This window comes from Triturus cristatus, chromosome 5_2 (genome assembly GCF_964204655.1).
Source record: "Triturus cristatus chromosome 5_2, aTriCri1.1, whole genome shotgun sequence".
Taxonomy (NCBI): Eukaryota; Metazoa; Chordata; class Amphibia; order Caudata; family Salamandridae; genus Triturus; species Triturus cristatus.
This window is the reverse complement of record NC_140588.1, coordinates 697471001-697486733: the sequence shown is the minus strand read 5'-3', so window position 1 is coordinate 697486733 and position 15733 is coordinate 697471001. Positions and strand designations below refer to the sequence as shown.

Genomic DNA, 15733 nt, shown 5'->3' with positions numbered 1-15733 from the left:
TGTTGGGGTCTCTTTGTTCCGAGGCATCCACCCAAGCCCAATAGGCTCGCTTAACTTCAATCTTTGATAAAGGTTCCCCCGCTGGCCAGTCAGTTATAAGGCCAGTTGCAATCAGGAGTTTTTTTGTGTTTGCAAGCCACTCAATTTTATGGGCACCTTGTAGGTTCATAACCTCCCTGAGCCCTTCAGCATAATTAGAGAGCTCAGGGGTTCGCCACAGCCGCGCCCAATATAACAGAGGGCGGAGGGTGGCTAAATCCCTAATTGAACGCCTGCCAAAATCACTAAAGAGTGGTTTAGTCGGGGTGCCCCTGGGAAGTGATACGAGTTCCCTAAAGAACTTGTTTTCATTGGTCGTCAGTGAGTCAACACAACTGTAGCCCCATAATTCGGCGCCATAGAGTGCACTACCCACAGCCTTTGCAGCATAGATGTTTAGTACTGGGGTAATAGGTTTAGAAGTGGAGGCCCGAAATTCCTTACCCAAAGCACCAGTTACTCTTTTCAGATTAAGTGCCATTTTATCTATGTGAGGCTGCCATCTGAGCCTGTCAGAGATTCTGATTCCCAGATAGTCAAACTCTCTGACACGCTCCAATGGTTTCCCTTCTAGGGTCAGAGTGGAACCAGAGTATTTTGAGGGGTTAAAATAAAGGAGTTTAGTCTTGGTGGTGTTGATGACGAGGCCTCTGCGCTCACAGAACAAAGAGAAGCGCTGTAGCAACTTCTGTAAGCCAGACGGAGTTTTTGATATTAGCAAAGTGTCGTCTGCGAAAAGAAGTGCTGGGACTTTATCGCCCGCCAAAGCGGGAACATCCGCTTCAACTTCAAGCAGAAATGAGACCACGCCATTGACAAATAGCGTAAAAAGCGTTGGCGCCATGACACACCCTTGCCGAACCCCTCTGTTCACTGGGATTTTATTTGTTTTCTGGCCCTGTGATCCCCATCTGATGCAGGCATAGTTCTCTTCGTGCATTCGGATGAGGAGTTTCAGAATGTAGGGAGGGATGCCCAGCTCCTCCAGGATTGACCACAAACGGTCGCGGGGGACCAGGTCAAAGGCGGTTTTAAGGTCAATGAACGCAAGGTATAAAGCACCCTTGCCGATGGAAACCGTCTTCCAATGAAGAAGCATTAACCTAAAAGCTTGGTCAATGGTGCTGGTGCATGCCCTGAAACCCGCCTGGAACTTGGTTAAAATCCCTTCCTCATCCACCCAGGAATGTATCCTCTCCAAAAGAACCCTGCCGACCAGCTTCTGTCCTGAATCGATTAAGCTGATAGGGCGATAATTCGCCGGGTCTCCCCTTAGGCCCTTCTTGAAAATGGGGATTACTTCTGCACCCTTCCATGACTCCGGCACCGGGGATCCACTCAATAGGCTGTTAATATAAATGGTGAAGAACGCAGCCCAGCCTGTTGGATTTGCTTTAAAAAGGTCTCCCGGAATGCCATCAGGACCTGGTGCCTTGGCAGATACAATCTTATCAATTGCGGTTTGGACCTCTTTCTCCTTGATGCTGGGGAACAGGACATGGTCATGGGATTTTTCTGAAGTCCCAGGTCTGGAGAGCTGGTCTACCATAACCTCAGGATCTGCGTACAAGTTCCTGAAGTGGTTAAACCATTCCCCATCCGTGATGTGATTAGGGATTTGCGCCTGGGCACAGCTGGATGATCTCCTCATAATGGACCAAAAAAGCTCGCCATTTTTTGCTTGGCTCGCTAATTTCAGGGAGACCCAACGCTGTTCTTCCCAGAGTTTCTTAGCAGATACGAGGGCTTGCCTATAAAGCAGCCTCGCTTGCCTAACCTCAGCAGAATTGTTAGATTTGATTGCGGAAATTAGGCAATTTTTCTTGGTTCTGCAGTCTTTATTAAACCAATCGTTCTCTCTTTCAGCTCTAGGGTTGGGTTTTTTCCTGCGATCAATAAACAGTGCCCCAATTGCATTCATAGAATCCACATAGACTTTAGTGTGGCTAGAGTTGTCCTCAGATAATGAGGAAAGCCTGGTGGTATAGTCAGCAAGAATATTCTCCAACTCAGAAAGTTTAATATCGCTAAGAGCGATTTTAGACCATTTAAGGAATCTTCCACAGTTAGAAGGCTCAAGCTGTTTGGTCAACAGCTGCATGCCTGGTAGAGGGGAAGTAGCCTGTCTATGCCAGACTTCACGCATGGTGAGGGACAGGGGGTTATGGTCACTGGATGTAGATGGAATTACAGCCATGTCGACAACAAATTTCCATCCCCTCTTGTCAATTAAGATGTAATCTATTCTGCTTTGGCTACCTACTCTATTAAAGGTGTTAGCGCCCACTAGATCAGAAGGGGTGCGCCCGTTGGCAGCTCTTAGACCGAATTCCAACGCTAAGGCGTTCATTTGGATTACGGCGGGGGTCCATCTTTTGACAGGGTTCAAGGAAAGTGAGGGGATGTTCCATCTAGTGTCCTCATCATGTGCACCCAGTAAATCTTCTGCGGCAAGTGGTTCAAAAGAACAGTTGAAATCACCGGCGACAAGAAGATAGGATTTCGGGGTGCATGCAGAGAGTATCTCTGTAAGTGCTGTGATGGTGAGCGACTTAGCACCCCCTTGAGTGCCACGGGAATAGACGTTAAGAAGTTCCCAGGGTGGACTATTCTGGGTGTCTTTAATAGTAAGCCTCATTATATCAGGCGTGGAGCGACCGTCAATGGTGACCTTCAGGTTGAGATCCGCCTTGATCCATACCATTAGGCCGCCAGAAGGGCGCCCACGACCTGACGAAATAGCTGGGATAAAAAAGCAACAGAACCCTGGTTTGTATATTGGATCTACGCTCCAGGTTTCCTGGAAGATACATATATCGTATTCTTCAGTGAAGGTGTTCCAGTCAGGGAGATCTAATTTGTTGCGTAGACCAGCAATATTCCAAGAGACAATCTTAAGAAGACGAGGTGTGGATACCCCGGAAGTTGAGGAGTATGTGGAATAAATTTGCGGGGGTTCAGAGCTACTAATGGACCTTGTCAGGCTCGCTGACATGGTAGGTAAGTTCAGCCCCAAGTGATCAGGCACTAAGGTGGGCTCTGGGGGACCAATTGCTGAGAAGAGTGGAGGAGGGGCTAGGGTGACTTTACTGGCCTGCAGTCAATCGACAGCTTCAAGGCTGCTGAAGCGATTTGCTGTAGGCATAAAGTCTAGGGGTGGCAGGTGTATAGGCCGACTCCCCCGTGGGTGGCCTCTCCCTTTTCCTTTTACAACTGTCCAAGATTCTGTAAAATGACCAGGTGGATAAAAATAGGTTAATGGGAGAGTTAAAATACTTGAGCCTGTGGTGGTCGACCTCCAATTACAAATATGCTCAACTGTTCTAGTGTCCTTAAAATTAATTAGGATGCAGTCCCCCTTTATGTTTTTAGCTAAGTGGCCTATCCACGGAACCCGTCGCACCATAAGAATTTTGGCGCTGATGTGTGGGGGTAGTGGTCTATTTGTGTTGAGCCAGTATACAACCCTATTCCTTAAGGTTGATGGTGACTCAGGTACATTACTCTCCAATTCGGGCACTCCTGCCAAGATTACAACATATGGAGCTGTTTCAGGAGGCAAGTTGGGAGTATTAGCCATGGCTATGGATTCTGGAGTTAAAAGCCTAGCAGCCTCTGTTAATTCGGTTTGGCTGGACAAAATAGATTTCCTTGAGTTGCCTGCTCTAGGGGGGGCGTTTGGTGTGGTTAGGGGTTGGCTTTCAGTTGGGGCCGGTGGCAAAAGTTTAGAGGCCAGCGGGACTTTCGTAACTCTAGAGGTGGCAGGTGGGTTAGGGACCTCTAGCCTAAGAGTGGAGCTTGAGGCAGTGGACAGACCCCCTAGAATGCATTCGATCCTGGCTAGATGTTCTTCAATTTTAAGAAGTCTATCCTGCACAGGACAGAGAGAGGACCTAATTAAATCCCGTATGTCGTGCAAACAAAGAGGGTCAGGGGTCCCTCCCTTGGCCGCTACGCTTTGCCCATCTCCCTCCTCCTGGCTTATTAACCTTAATGATGTAAGAATAGGTTGGGGGGCAGGATCATCCAGTGAGGCCCCCTGTGGGGATTGCTCGGTGATATCAGGGGTTTTATTCATTTTTCCCTTTTGTCTTGGGACCTTGTGTTTGTTTTTGGGATGTTTGCCCTTTCTGCCAGTGTTAGGCGGGCGCCCTTGCATTGTTTTGGGAATAGCCCCCAAGTTACGCTCCCGAAGCTGCCTAGTGCTAGACTCCGGGGCTGTGCTCTGGGCAGACGGCAGAGGGCAGGGAGACAATAACAAAGAGTCTAGGACCAAAGACTGGTCCTCCACTAAAGTATTAGCAACGGTTCCACTAGCTGGCAGCTCCTGGGCTGATGCATCTGTGTCAGATCTAGCTACACTTGTGGAAGATAAAGATTGACATACTGGAGACCGAACATTAGCAAGGTATCCCAGGGACGACCTTCTGGCGGCTGCCAGATCCTGGGAGACGCGGCGCTCCAGAAGCATTATTTCTTGATCAATGACACAATTAACTTTAGTCACAAATTGGTCCATTGTCCCCGTAAAATGAGCGTTTGCCGCCCTGGCTTTGTTATTCTTTGGTGGCATAATGATGGACAATTGGGCAAACTGCAAGGAGAGGTAGTACAGCAAGTGCAAAAGCAATAATTAATAGATAATCAATTTCACAAAACAGTGTTGTGCGCAAGGCGCCCGTGGAAAGAAGTGTGGCAACAGTACCTTAGATGGAGTGGAGTGCAGGAAACGTTAGAGGGGTTGCCCAGCCCAGACTATTCCAGGCAGTGACGGGCTAGGACGGGCCCGCCCTTGGCCCGGGCTTCGCCCGGGCGCTGCCCGCGCGCGTCCCGCGCTGCGTAGCTGTCAGGTGTTTTAAATATCGCCCCGGCGCTGCCTGATGACACCTACGGCAGGCGCCGGGCGCTAAGTATGCTGGGAAATGTAGGCAGCCCAGCCGTTCCCCTCACGGCAATGGTATCAGCGCGGAGGTTCTAGTTCTGCCGGTTTTGGCCCCACAACAGTTGGCGTTTCCCTTAAGGCGAGTCCAGCTTTCAGCAACAATGTAGCCTGTGTCCTAGAGCGCGTCCCGCGCTGCGTAGCTGTCAGGTGTTTTAAATATCGCCCCGGCGCTGCCTGATGACACCTACGGCAGGCGCCGGGCGCTAAGTATGCTGGGAAATGTAGGCAGCCCAGCCGTTCCCCTCACGGCAATGGTATCAGCGCGGAGGTTCTAGTTCTGCCGGTTTTGGCCCCACAACAGTTGGCGTTTCCCTTAAGGTGAGTCCAGCTTTCAGCAACAATGTAGCCTGTGTCCTAGAGCGCGTCCCGAGCTGCGTAGCTGTCAGGTGTTTTAAATATCGCCCCGGCGCTGCCTGATGACACCTACGGCAGGCGCCGGGCGCTAAGTATGCTGGGAAATGTAGGCAGCCCAGCCGTTCCCCTCACGGCAATGGTATCAGCGCGGAGGTTCTAGTTCTGCCGGTTTTGGCCCCACAACAGTTGGCGTTTCCCTTAAGGTGAGTCCAGCTTTCAGCAACAATGTAGCCTGTGTCCTAGAGCGCGTCCCGCGCTGCGTAGCTGTCAGGTGTTTTAAATATCGCCCCGGCGCTGCCTGATGACACCTACGGCAGGCTCCGGGCGCTAAGTATGCTGGGAAATGTAGGCAGCCCAGCCGTTCCCCTCACGGCAATGGTATCAGCGCGGAGGTTCTAGTTCTGCCGGTTTTGGCCCCACAACAGTTGGCGTTTCCCTTAAGGTGAGTCCAGCTTTCAGCAACAATGTAGCCTGTGTCCTAGAGCGCGTCCCGCGCTGCGTAGCTGTCAGGTGTTTTAAATATCGCCCCGGCGCTGCCTGATGACACCTACGGCAGGCGCCGGGCGCTAAGTATGCTGGGAAATGTAGGCAGCCCAGCCGTTCCCCTCACGGCAATGGTATCAGCGCGGAGGTTCTAGTTCTGCCGGTTTTGGCCCCACAACAGTTGGCGTTTCCCTTAAGGTGAGTCCAGCTTTCAGCAACAATGTAGCCTGTGTCCTAGAGCGCGTCACAGATATCCTTGCACTATGGCGCATACAGCCACTCCCAAAATCACACACTCTCACATATAGATAGTTATATACTCTTACACACATATACACTGTGTTTCACATATGTAGTTACTGACACATGTACAACTGAGATATACATTCAATCACTAACACACCCATACATACACTCACCAAACCATACAGCCTATCACAGATGCACTCTTAAAAACATGCACCCACTGAATCACCCACTCACACATCTAGTCACAGAGTCACACACACCCTACCCACACAAACACTCAGGCACCCATACAGATACTCAGACAACCAATCAATAACCCATATAGACACTCATATAGCTATTCACAAAACCATGCAGCCACTTATACACCAACACACAGACACATACAGACATTCACACAGTTTAGTCACTAGTCTGCAGTAAGATACATTTAATGACTCACTTATAGACTCAGTTACGCACCTAGAAAATCATCCATTCACACACTTGTACACCCACTTATTTTTCAACAGGCCTTTCCCTATATATATTAAACATAATAAAACTGTTCAGAAACACATACTCAATGGATGATGTCATCAGTGATGTCATCAGTGATGTCATTTGAGATGTCATCAGTGATGTCATCAGTGATGTCATTGCGGGGGCGCGAGTTATAGTTAGCTGAACTAACTATAACAGGGGAATTTCTAGGGTTTTGTACGAGAGAAATGTGCAGCTAACTATAACGCCCCTGAAACCTATGGTTTTTTCAGTGAATATATATATATATATATATAAATATATATATACACACACACACATATAAACACACACACATATATATATACATATTTAGAGAGAGAGATAAGTAGATACACATGTTTTGTACAGAAAAAAATAACAAAGGTTAAAGTAATGGTCTTAGCTTATTTTAAAAGCAAAAACCTAAACATTAACTGGAAAACCAAAAGGTTAAAGTGACTTTACAGTTAGGTGTTAAAATACCTAAAACCTAACATTTAAAGACTAAAAATACATTGAAATTCACCAGTTACATTTTTTGAGCTAACTATAACTTGTGCCTCTGCCACACACTGCTTATTACCTCACTTCACTCATGATATTGTAAATGACATAATTGGTGGCATTACTGGTGATATCATCCAATGGATGTCACAGTTACTATATGCTTTTTCTACTGGAAGGTATTGAGCTTAGAGCCAATTTCCTACTACCTCTGTAGTGTTAATGGCTGTAACCTTTTGCAATATGCAGGACCTGAAACATATCTGTGAAATTACCCAGTTTCAGAGATATTATACTTTTATTTTACTGCTATTCAGGTTCGTATGAAATGTAATGTCTTCATAGATACTGATACAATCAGTAATTTATTAAACCTTGAATATCATTTAAGAGTGTGCTTGGTCATTGTTTGCTTTAATGAGATACAAGTGTTAATACCTGATCTGACATAAAACTTTAAGTCAATGGCTTCATATGTATGCATTAGGACAGCCACTGATAAGGCATGCACAACTGGGCCTATGGACAATCTTGTGTAGTTTGTAAAAAAATACACTACACATATTCCTCAAATGAGCAGATTGGCACACACCATTAGAACAACAGTTACAATCATACTACAACTTAAATTGTCTGTAAATGAGTCATTCATATACGATACATCCCTCAAAATTATGTCTAAATATTTTCACTGAAAATCGAAACATAAATATGGGCATCTTTTAAATCTCAGTGACAATTATTCAACATCAACCTGGACACAGAAATCCACAGGTGAATAATGTATTGTAAGGAGAAGCTTTAGTTTCTCTCACATATTTTTAGTAAGAGTCCTTTAATTATAGCCACTATTTAGTTGAAATGTATGTCTGTAGTTCACACCAGTTACGCTCAGTCTTTAGCATCTTCAAATGAAGCAGTGTTTGAACTTAAAACTTTACTGGCCGTTACAGTGTGTTCCATGTAATATATACAATGCTCAATCATACTTGTCTCTACCACTACTTGATTTCTTTTTTGCACATGCACATATGTCCATGCAGTCGGTCTATGCTGTATATAATAGTGAGCCCATTACAATATATATATTTTTTAAAAGATATAGGCATTTATGGAGTAATTTGAGGAGCAGAAGGTTGAATGATGTCATCAGTAATTAGCTCTACAATTATACTTGGAGGAGACATCTTACTGTTTCAGAAGGAGCGATATTGCAAGATATGATGCGGTAAAAGTATTATTTTAAATGTATACTAACATATTTTTTGTAGCTCCCAATTGCAGTCCATCTGCCGCTCTGCCTGTATCCAATACCGACTGTCTGTCCACAGTGCTGCCTTTGTCAAAGTCACCACAGCAGTTCCTGAAATGCAACATTTGAAAATAAATTATTCAACATGCTGTAAGTCACACCACTCTTGTAACTGCCACTGTGGAATTTACATGAGGGATCCATGAAAAAAAAATCAGGGACAACTGGCCAATGCTTGTAACAAGTGTTGTTCCTTGTCTCCAGAACCTCAGGAACCAGATATTACTGTGAATTCACTGAATGCCAAGATCCTAATTAATAGGCTTTGACTCTGAAAGGTAACAATGACAAGCAAGTTCAAGAAGACTTTATTTCGGATTAAATCCATAAAAGTACATAAAATCAATATAAAACATTTAGCGACAATAGATAAAATCTTTAAAAATAATGCATCCACAGAGCTAATACATACTGATTACATACATAAATCAGATTGACATTTTTAAATATTTTTTCCGTTTATGCCAGAAAGCCCCCAAGAAATTTGCCACTGCAAACACAATGTGTGCGGCCATTTCGCTCTTGAGAATTCTAAAGGCTTCATGACACCTTATGAAGCCCAGGTTCCTACAGATAGGAATGATCCACTTTCTGCGGGACTCAGTATAGCCCGGACAAAAAAATATAAAATGCAGCTCAGTTTCCTCGCTTGCGCTGCATGCCGGGCAAATACTGGATGTCGACAGGGACCAGGAGCTAGTGAAAGCACGAATTGGCAAAGACCCGTGCCTCCATTGCAAGTAAAGCTTCCTGATTATTACAGGGTAAACATTATCCAAGGCCAATTCGAAGATGTATGTACTCTTCATAAGGAGGAATTGATTTGTTAGGGACCCTAGGGATTTGGAGGGTCGGAGTAAAGGAGCCTTAAAATCATGATACACCTTGATTAGGGCCTTTTTAGAAAGCTTGGAACAAGCATTACCAGGATCGTTCCATAGTGCATCTAGTCCTAGGCTCATCAAACTATTCCTTATGAATTTAAGCCAAGGAATGTTTCCCGAATTTGGGAAGCTGAGAACTTCCTGGAGGCCCTGTCTATAGTGAATCAATTCAGGCACCGTCCATAATCTGCGCCAGTAGATCACAGGACGAAATGCCAACTCTTCCTCCAGTGGTCTGATGCCTAAGTCAAGTCGTAGAGGCACTAGCGGAGTACTCGGAGGAAGAGCTGCTAAACACCTAAGGAATCTATTCTCCTCCTTTGTCAGGGTGTCCAGGATTTTGTGACCCCATAATTCACTCCCATAGGTAACTGCTCCTCTTGCTTGGACCCTATAAATATGGAGAGGAGGGCCTATGGGTTTAAGGGTTGACCTATTCTTCCCCACCATTGCTAATATTCCACCAATATGTTGCGCCAGCTTCAGCCTTGTTTTCTCCTGATGTTGACCCCACCCCAATTCCTCGTTGAGTGTGACACCAAGGTATTCGAAGGTGCTCACTCGATCTAGTACATTTTCCCCAATGCGAGGGATACGATGAAACCTGGGTGGCGGATTGAAGGCCATAAATTTGGTCTTTGTGGTGTTGATTTCTAATCCATGCTCTCTACAGAAGTCCCCAAAACCATCCAGAACACGCTGGATTCCCATAGGTGACTTGGAGAGAAGGAGGGTATCATCAGCAAACATAATTGCTGGGACCCTCCTTCCCGCCAACTTCGGGACATCCGAATTGGGGACCCCATTAAGGTGGTCAATAACCCCGTTAACAAAGAGGCAGAACAGGGTCGGTGCAAGTACGCACCCCTGTCTTACCCCTCTCTCAACGGGAAACTTGTTAGAGAGTACACCCTGCGCACCGCACCTCACACGGGCATAGGTGTTTGTATGGAGGCGGATGATCATATTCAGGAGATCAGCTGGCATCCCAACTTTCGCCAGGACTTCCCAGAGTTTACCACGCGGAACAAGGTCAAACGCAGCCCTTAGATCTACAAATACAGTATAGAGGCTGCCACCCTCCAGCTGTATTGTTTTCCAATGTAGAAGGGACAGCCTAAAGACCTGGTCCACGGTAGAGATCTTCTGGCGAAACCCAGCCTGAAGAGGGCTCAGAACATCCCTCTCCTCGATCCAGTCCAAAAGTCGATCCAACAGAAGCCTCGCAAAGAGTTTCTGTGGAACGTCTATCAGACTGATCGGTCTATAATTGGCGGGGAGCAAAGGTGAGCCCCTTTTAAAAATGGGCACAATCTCCGCCCCAAGCCAAGTTGGAGGAAGTGCCATCCCATGAATGATTGCATTGAACAGTATCAGAAAGTATAGTGCCCAAATTCTGACTTCATGCCTTAGGAGATCGCCTGGGATCTTATCTAAGCCTGGCGCTTTTCCTAAGGAAAGGCAAGTAATTGCCCTTTCCACTTCCTCCAGCTTAAAGTCTTCCAACTCAGTGCAACCATCAATGGGGTCCGCTAAGCTCTCAGGCGGAGTTCCCATTTGGTCTAACCCAGCTCTGCTATAGAGGGACGAGAAATGTTTTTCCCAGACTTCAGCTGTAACATTACCTTCTATTGCCATGACAGGCTCAGCAGAACCATGTCTGACTATGTGCCAAAAATTTTTGGAATCTCTAACTTTGAGAGCAGATGTTATTTCTGACCAGTTCTCCCAGTCCCAGTCTATTTTAGCGGCTTCAAGACGGGACTTATAGGCCACCCTCTTTTCCCTAATCACAGAGGATGATTCCTTATTTTTAAGTGCTTGGAGGAGATCTTTCTTAGCTCCCCTACAGCTGGCATTGAACCAAGAGGCTCTTTCACTCCTCGGTTTCCTGCCCCGGACCACAGGATTCAATACCTCAGCTAAATTGGCACAGAGGGTCTGATGGATATCCTCAAGGGAAGAACAGCCTCCCGACGAGGGCAATTGAGGGAGAAGGCTCTCCAATCTTTCGAAAGTTACAACCACTTGCTCATATATAGCCCTTATACGGTTCGGTTTCTCTAATAGTCTATCCCACCTTAGTCTTCGTCTGTTGCTAGACAGGGTGAGACTAGGGGCAGGTAAACTATTTCCCCGAGTTTCTGGCCTAAGGAAACCATCCGCGGCTAATGAGAGGATTAGGGGGTTATGATCACTATCGGCCCTTTGGACAATTTTAAAATCTAGTGCCAATTTCCAGTCCTGGAGTCTGATCAGTATATAATCGATCCGGGACTCCTGCCTTGATCTATTAAAAGTTGGCTGGGGCGGGTTATCCCCCTTGAACCTACCATTGCATGCTCTAAGTGAATTTGCCAATATTAATGTTAGAACTTGCAATAAGAGGGGTGATGCTACCCTGACTGGCGGACCTACAATTCTTTGGATTCCCCAGAAATCATCCTCCTCACTGCTAATCCCATCTAGATACGTCGGGAGTGGTTCAAACTGAATATTAAAATCCCCTCCGACCAAGAGTATATCTGGGCCAGTGAGGGAGTCAAGAAAAAGCCCTAAATCCTCCAGTGTCCTTGAGGTGGCTGCAACTCCAGCCGGTCTAGAGTATATATTTACCAGAGTCAGACCCGCCCCATTGGGCCAACGCAAGACGACACATAGGATATCCAGAGAATTAGTTTCTACCACCTCGGCAGTACAACCTAAATGACAAGCAATCCATATTGATAGTCCACCGGACGGGCGTCCCTTCCCGCCCCATCTAGCTGGAATATCAAAAATTGCAAAACCGGGGTGACTAAGATTTTCTCTGGCCCACGTCTCTTGGAACATGCATATATCCTGTTCTTTAATAAAGGTTTCCCAATCAGTATTGCCTAACTTATTGGGGAGCCCAGCCACGTTCCATGACAGAATCTCTAAAGCCCTCATTGTTCTAGTTACAGGCATAGAAGCCTCATGCGGGGTACTTTCTTCTATCCTTAAAAGAGCACAGACCCCCAGCTCACTTTGTGCATTGCATGAGAACCCCTGCAGAACTTTGGCCTTTCGTGGGAAGCAACCTCCCGCCGCCTCCACCCCGTTCTCCCTGTGTGCGGAACAGTAGGATTCGATAGCTATTTCATCTATGGCCACCAGAGCGTGTTCCAAGGGCCCTGAGTGAGCCGCCAGTGAGGACATATGTTGCCTATGAGAAATAGAATGGTGTAGACAGAAAGTCGACCGTTTGAAAGTCGAGTCCATACCCTCATCCTGGTCCCCCTGTATGCTATGCCCACAGACAAAAGAAGTACTGAGTCAATCGCAGTCATCGACTCCTGATAGAGCCCCAAATCTATTAACAGTTTCGAGGGGAGTAAATGGTAGCATGTAGTTCGCCCTCCGAGGTCCCATTCTGTGATTCCCAGGTGGAACCGTAATCCATTCTGCTGCATTTTCATATGCCACAGAACTGGGTACATACATGTTACAATGTGGAACAAGGGGAGCAGATGTTGCTACGAATGGGTGAGAAAGGGCCACCATTTTTCTTGGAGCCCTGGGATGTACATTATGAGAGACTATTGATCTTGGGTAAAAGTAAGATAATACACGGGGGTTTATAGATCCCCATGTAGAGCCCAAGGGGTAGTCTAGGATGTATTTGACTGCATTAGGGTCTCTAAAATTAATAATGATTACATCCCCTTCTAGGTCTTTGGTTCTACGGCCCAACCAAGGAAGTCTCCGAACATGCAGTATCTCTCCGTTGATGTTAGGGGGAAGGGGTCTATTTGTCCTTAGCCAGTGCACGATTTTGTTTTTTAGGTTGTAATAACCCTCGTTTCTGCCCTTATCCAGAGGTGGAACTTCAGTTAACACCACCACATATGGTACCGCCTCTGGTACAATGACAAGCAGCTTATTCTTGAAGAGTGGTGTGTGGCTGCTTCTTAGATACTGTTTTTGGTTTTTTACAACCAGATTTTATTGGGTTTTCAAGACATGTCAGCATGTATGAAAGATATTCACATCATACATTGTGCATACATTAAACACATTTGTTCTCTGGTGCGCTTTAGTCAACATCCCTTGTAACAAAACTGCCCCCCTTTAGTTGCACTTGAGTTGGTGTAGTGATGTCACTGGGTGTTGTTAGGTCTTTATAAGTCAAGCTTTTTATTTCAATGCATTGGAGTGCCTGTTACCTCTGGCCCTATTGTTCGCCCCTCCCCTCTCCTGGTCCAATGCTGCCGGCTGCAGGGAGCCCGTCACGCTAGATCCCTGTCTGTCTGCTGTTAATTCTCCTACAAGGCGCTCCCATTCCCTCACCCTGTCTATTTTACCTATCCCTTGGTTGGCTTCCCTGAGTAAGAGTCTACCCTCCACTCCCGCCCATTTTTCGAGTTCCTTTTCTCCATGCGCCTATTGGCGGTACCCTCAGCGCTTTCCAATTCCTAGCTATATCTCTCTTAGCCAGAACATAGGCGAGGTCTTGAAACTTCTCAGTTGTCTTGCTTTTGGCTGTGTGTGGGAACCATCCTAACAGGTAGTGCTCTGGGGTTTGTGGAAGCTCTTTGTCGATGAGGTCCCCTATTGTGTGTCTTATCTCCTCCCAAAACATTTGTAAAGTGGGGTAGCTTTAAAACATGTGCATTATATGTGCTTCCCTCTCTCCACATCTCGGGCATGCTGCGCTCTTTGTCCCAAAGTATCTCCTAATGCGGGACAAGGTGAGGTATGCTCTGTGAAGTATGAAAAAATGTATTAATTTAAATCGCACGTTTCTAGACACTTTCGGGGTTCAGTCTAGTATCCTGACCTAGTCTTTCTCTGGTATCTGATTCCCCAGGTCTTCCGCCCACTGTAGTCGCTGGTGCTCCAGCGACTTTTGCATATCCTCCATGATCGCCTTGTAGAGGCAGGAGACCATTTTGATCCTCCCTGCCAATAATGCAACATATCTACATCCAGCTAGTGCTCGGGGCTCCGCGCCACCTGCGCCCCAATGTTTTCTGATCCTCCTAGTAAGGGCTCCATGTTTCAGGAACTGACCTTCTGGCAAAACATAACCCTCACCCGCGTATGCATGGAGCGTACCCCCACCCCAACCGTGTATGTACGACCCGTACCCTCACACGCATACGTATGGAGCGTACCCCCAACCCCAACAGTGTAAGTACGACCCGTACCCTCACCCGCATACGTATGGAGCGTACCCCCAACAGTGTAAGTACGACCCGTACCCTCACCCGCGTACGTATGGAGCGTACCCCCCACCCCAACAGTGTAAGTATGACCCGTACCCTCACCCGTGTACGTATGGAGCGTACCCCCCACCCCAACAGTGTAAGTACGACCCATACCCTCACCCGTGTACGTATGGAGCCTACCCCCCACCCCAACAGTGTAAGTACGACCCGTACCCTCGCCCGCGTATGCATGGAGCGTACCCCCACCCCAACCGTGTATGTACGACCCGTACCCTCACACACGTACGTATGGAGCATACCCCCATCCCAACAGTGTAAGTACGACCCGTACCCTCACCCGCATACGTATGGAGGGTACCCCCCACCCCAACAGTGTAAGTACGACCCGTACCCTCACCCGCGTATGCATGGAGCGTACCCCCACCCCAACCGTGTATGTACGACCCGTACCCTCACACGCGTACGTATGGAGCGTACCCCCCACCCCAACAGTGTAAGTATGACCCGTACCCTCACCCGCGTACGTATGGAGCATACCCCACACCCCAGCAGTGTAAGTACGACCCGTACCCTCACCCGCGTACGTATGGAGCGTACCTCCCACCCCAACAGTATAAGTACGACCCGTACCCTCACCCGCGTACGTATGGAGCGTACCCCCCACCCCAACAGTGTAAGTATGACCCGTACCCTCACCCGCGTATGCATGGAGCGTACCCCCACCCCAACCGTGTATGTACGGACCGTACCCCCACCTCGTATGCATGGAGCGAACCCACACCCGTGTATGTTCTAAGCGTACATATCCTGAAATAGGAGGGGTGTGTGCAGAGTCCTCCCAGCAGTGCCCAGAGACAGGAGGGGTGGGTGCAGAGTCCTCCCAGCAGTGCCCAGACACAGGAGGGGTGGGTGCAGAGTCCTCCCAGCAGTGCCCAGTCACAAGAGTGGTGTGTGCAAAGTCCTCCCAGCAGTGCCCAGAGACAGGAGGGGTGGGTGCCTATCACTCCCAGCAGTGCCCAGAGACAGGAGGGGTGGGTGCCTATCACTCCCAGCAGTGCCCAGAGACAGGAGGGGTGGGTGCAGAGTCCTCCCAGCAGTGCCCAGACACAGGAGGGGTGGGTGCAGAGTCCTCCCAGCAGTGCCCAGACACAGGAGGGGTGTGTGAAGAGTCCTCCCAGCAGTGCCCAGAGACAGGAGGGGTGGGTGCCTAACACTCCCAGCAGTGCCCAGACACAGGAGGGGTGGGTGCAGAGTCCTCCCAGCAGTGCCC

At 47.7% G+C, this 15733-nt stretch overlaps 1 protein-coding gene across 2 annotated transcripts in view; it reads right to left on the bottom strand.

Annotated features, from left to right (window-relative positions):
* Positions 1-15733, bottom strand: part of LOC146829142 (xaa-Pro aminopeptidase 2-like) — a 565756-nt gene that overhangs the window by 465474 nt on the left and 84549 nt on the right. For both annotated transcript variants that reach the window (XM_085607766.1, XM_085607767.1), the window contains exon 5: positions 8334-8438. In XM_085607766.1, coding sequence (XP_085463892.1) covers positions 8334-8438 — 105 coding nt within the window. The remainder of the gene's footprint in view (positions 1-8333; positions 8439-15733) is intronic.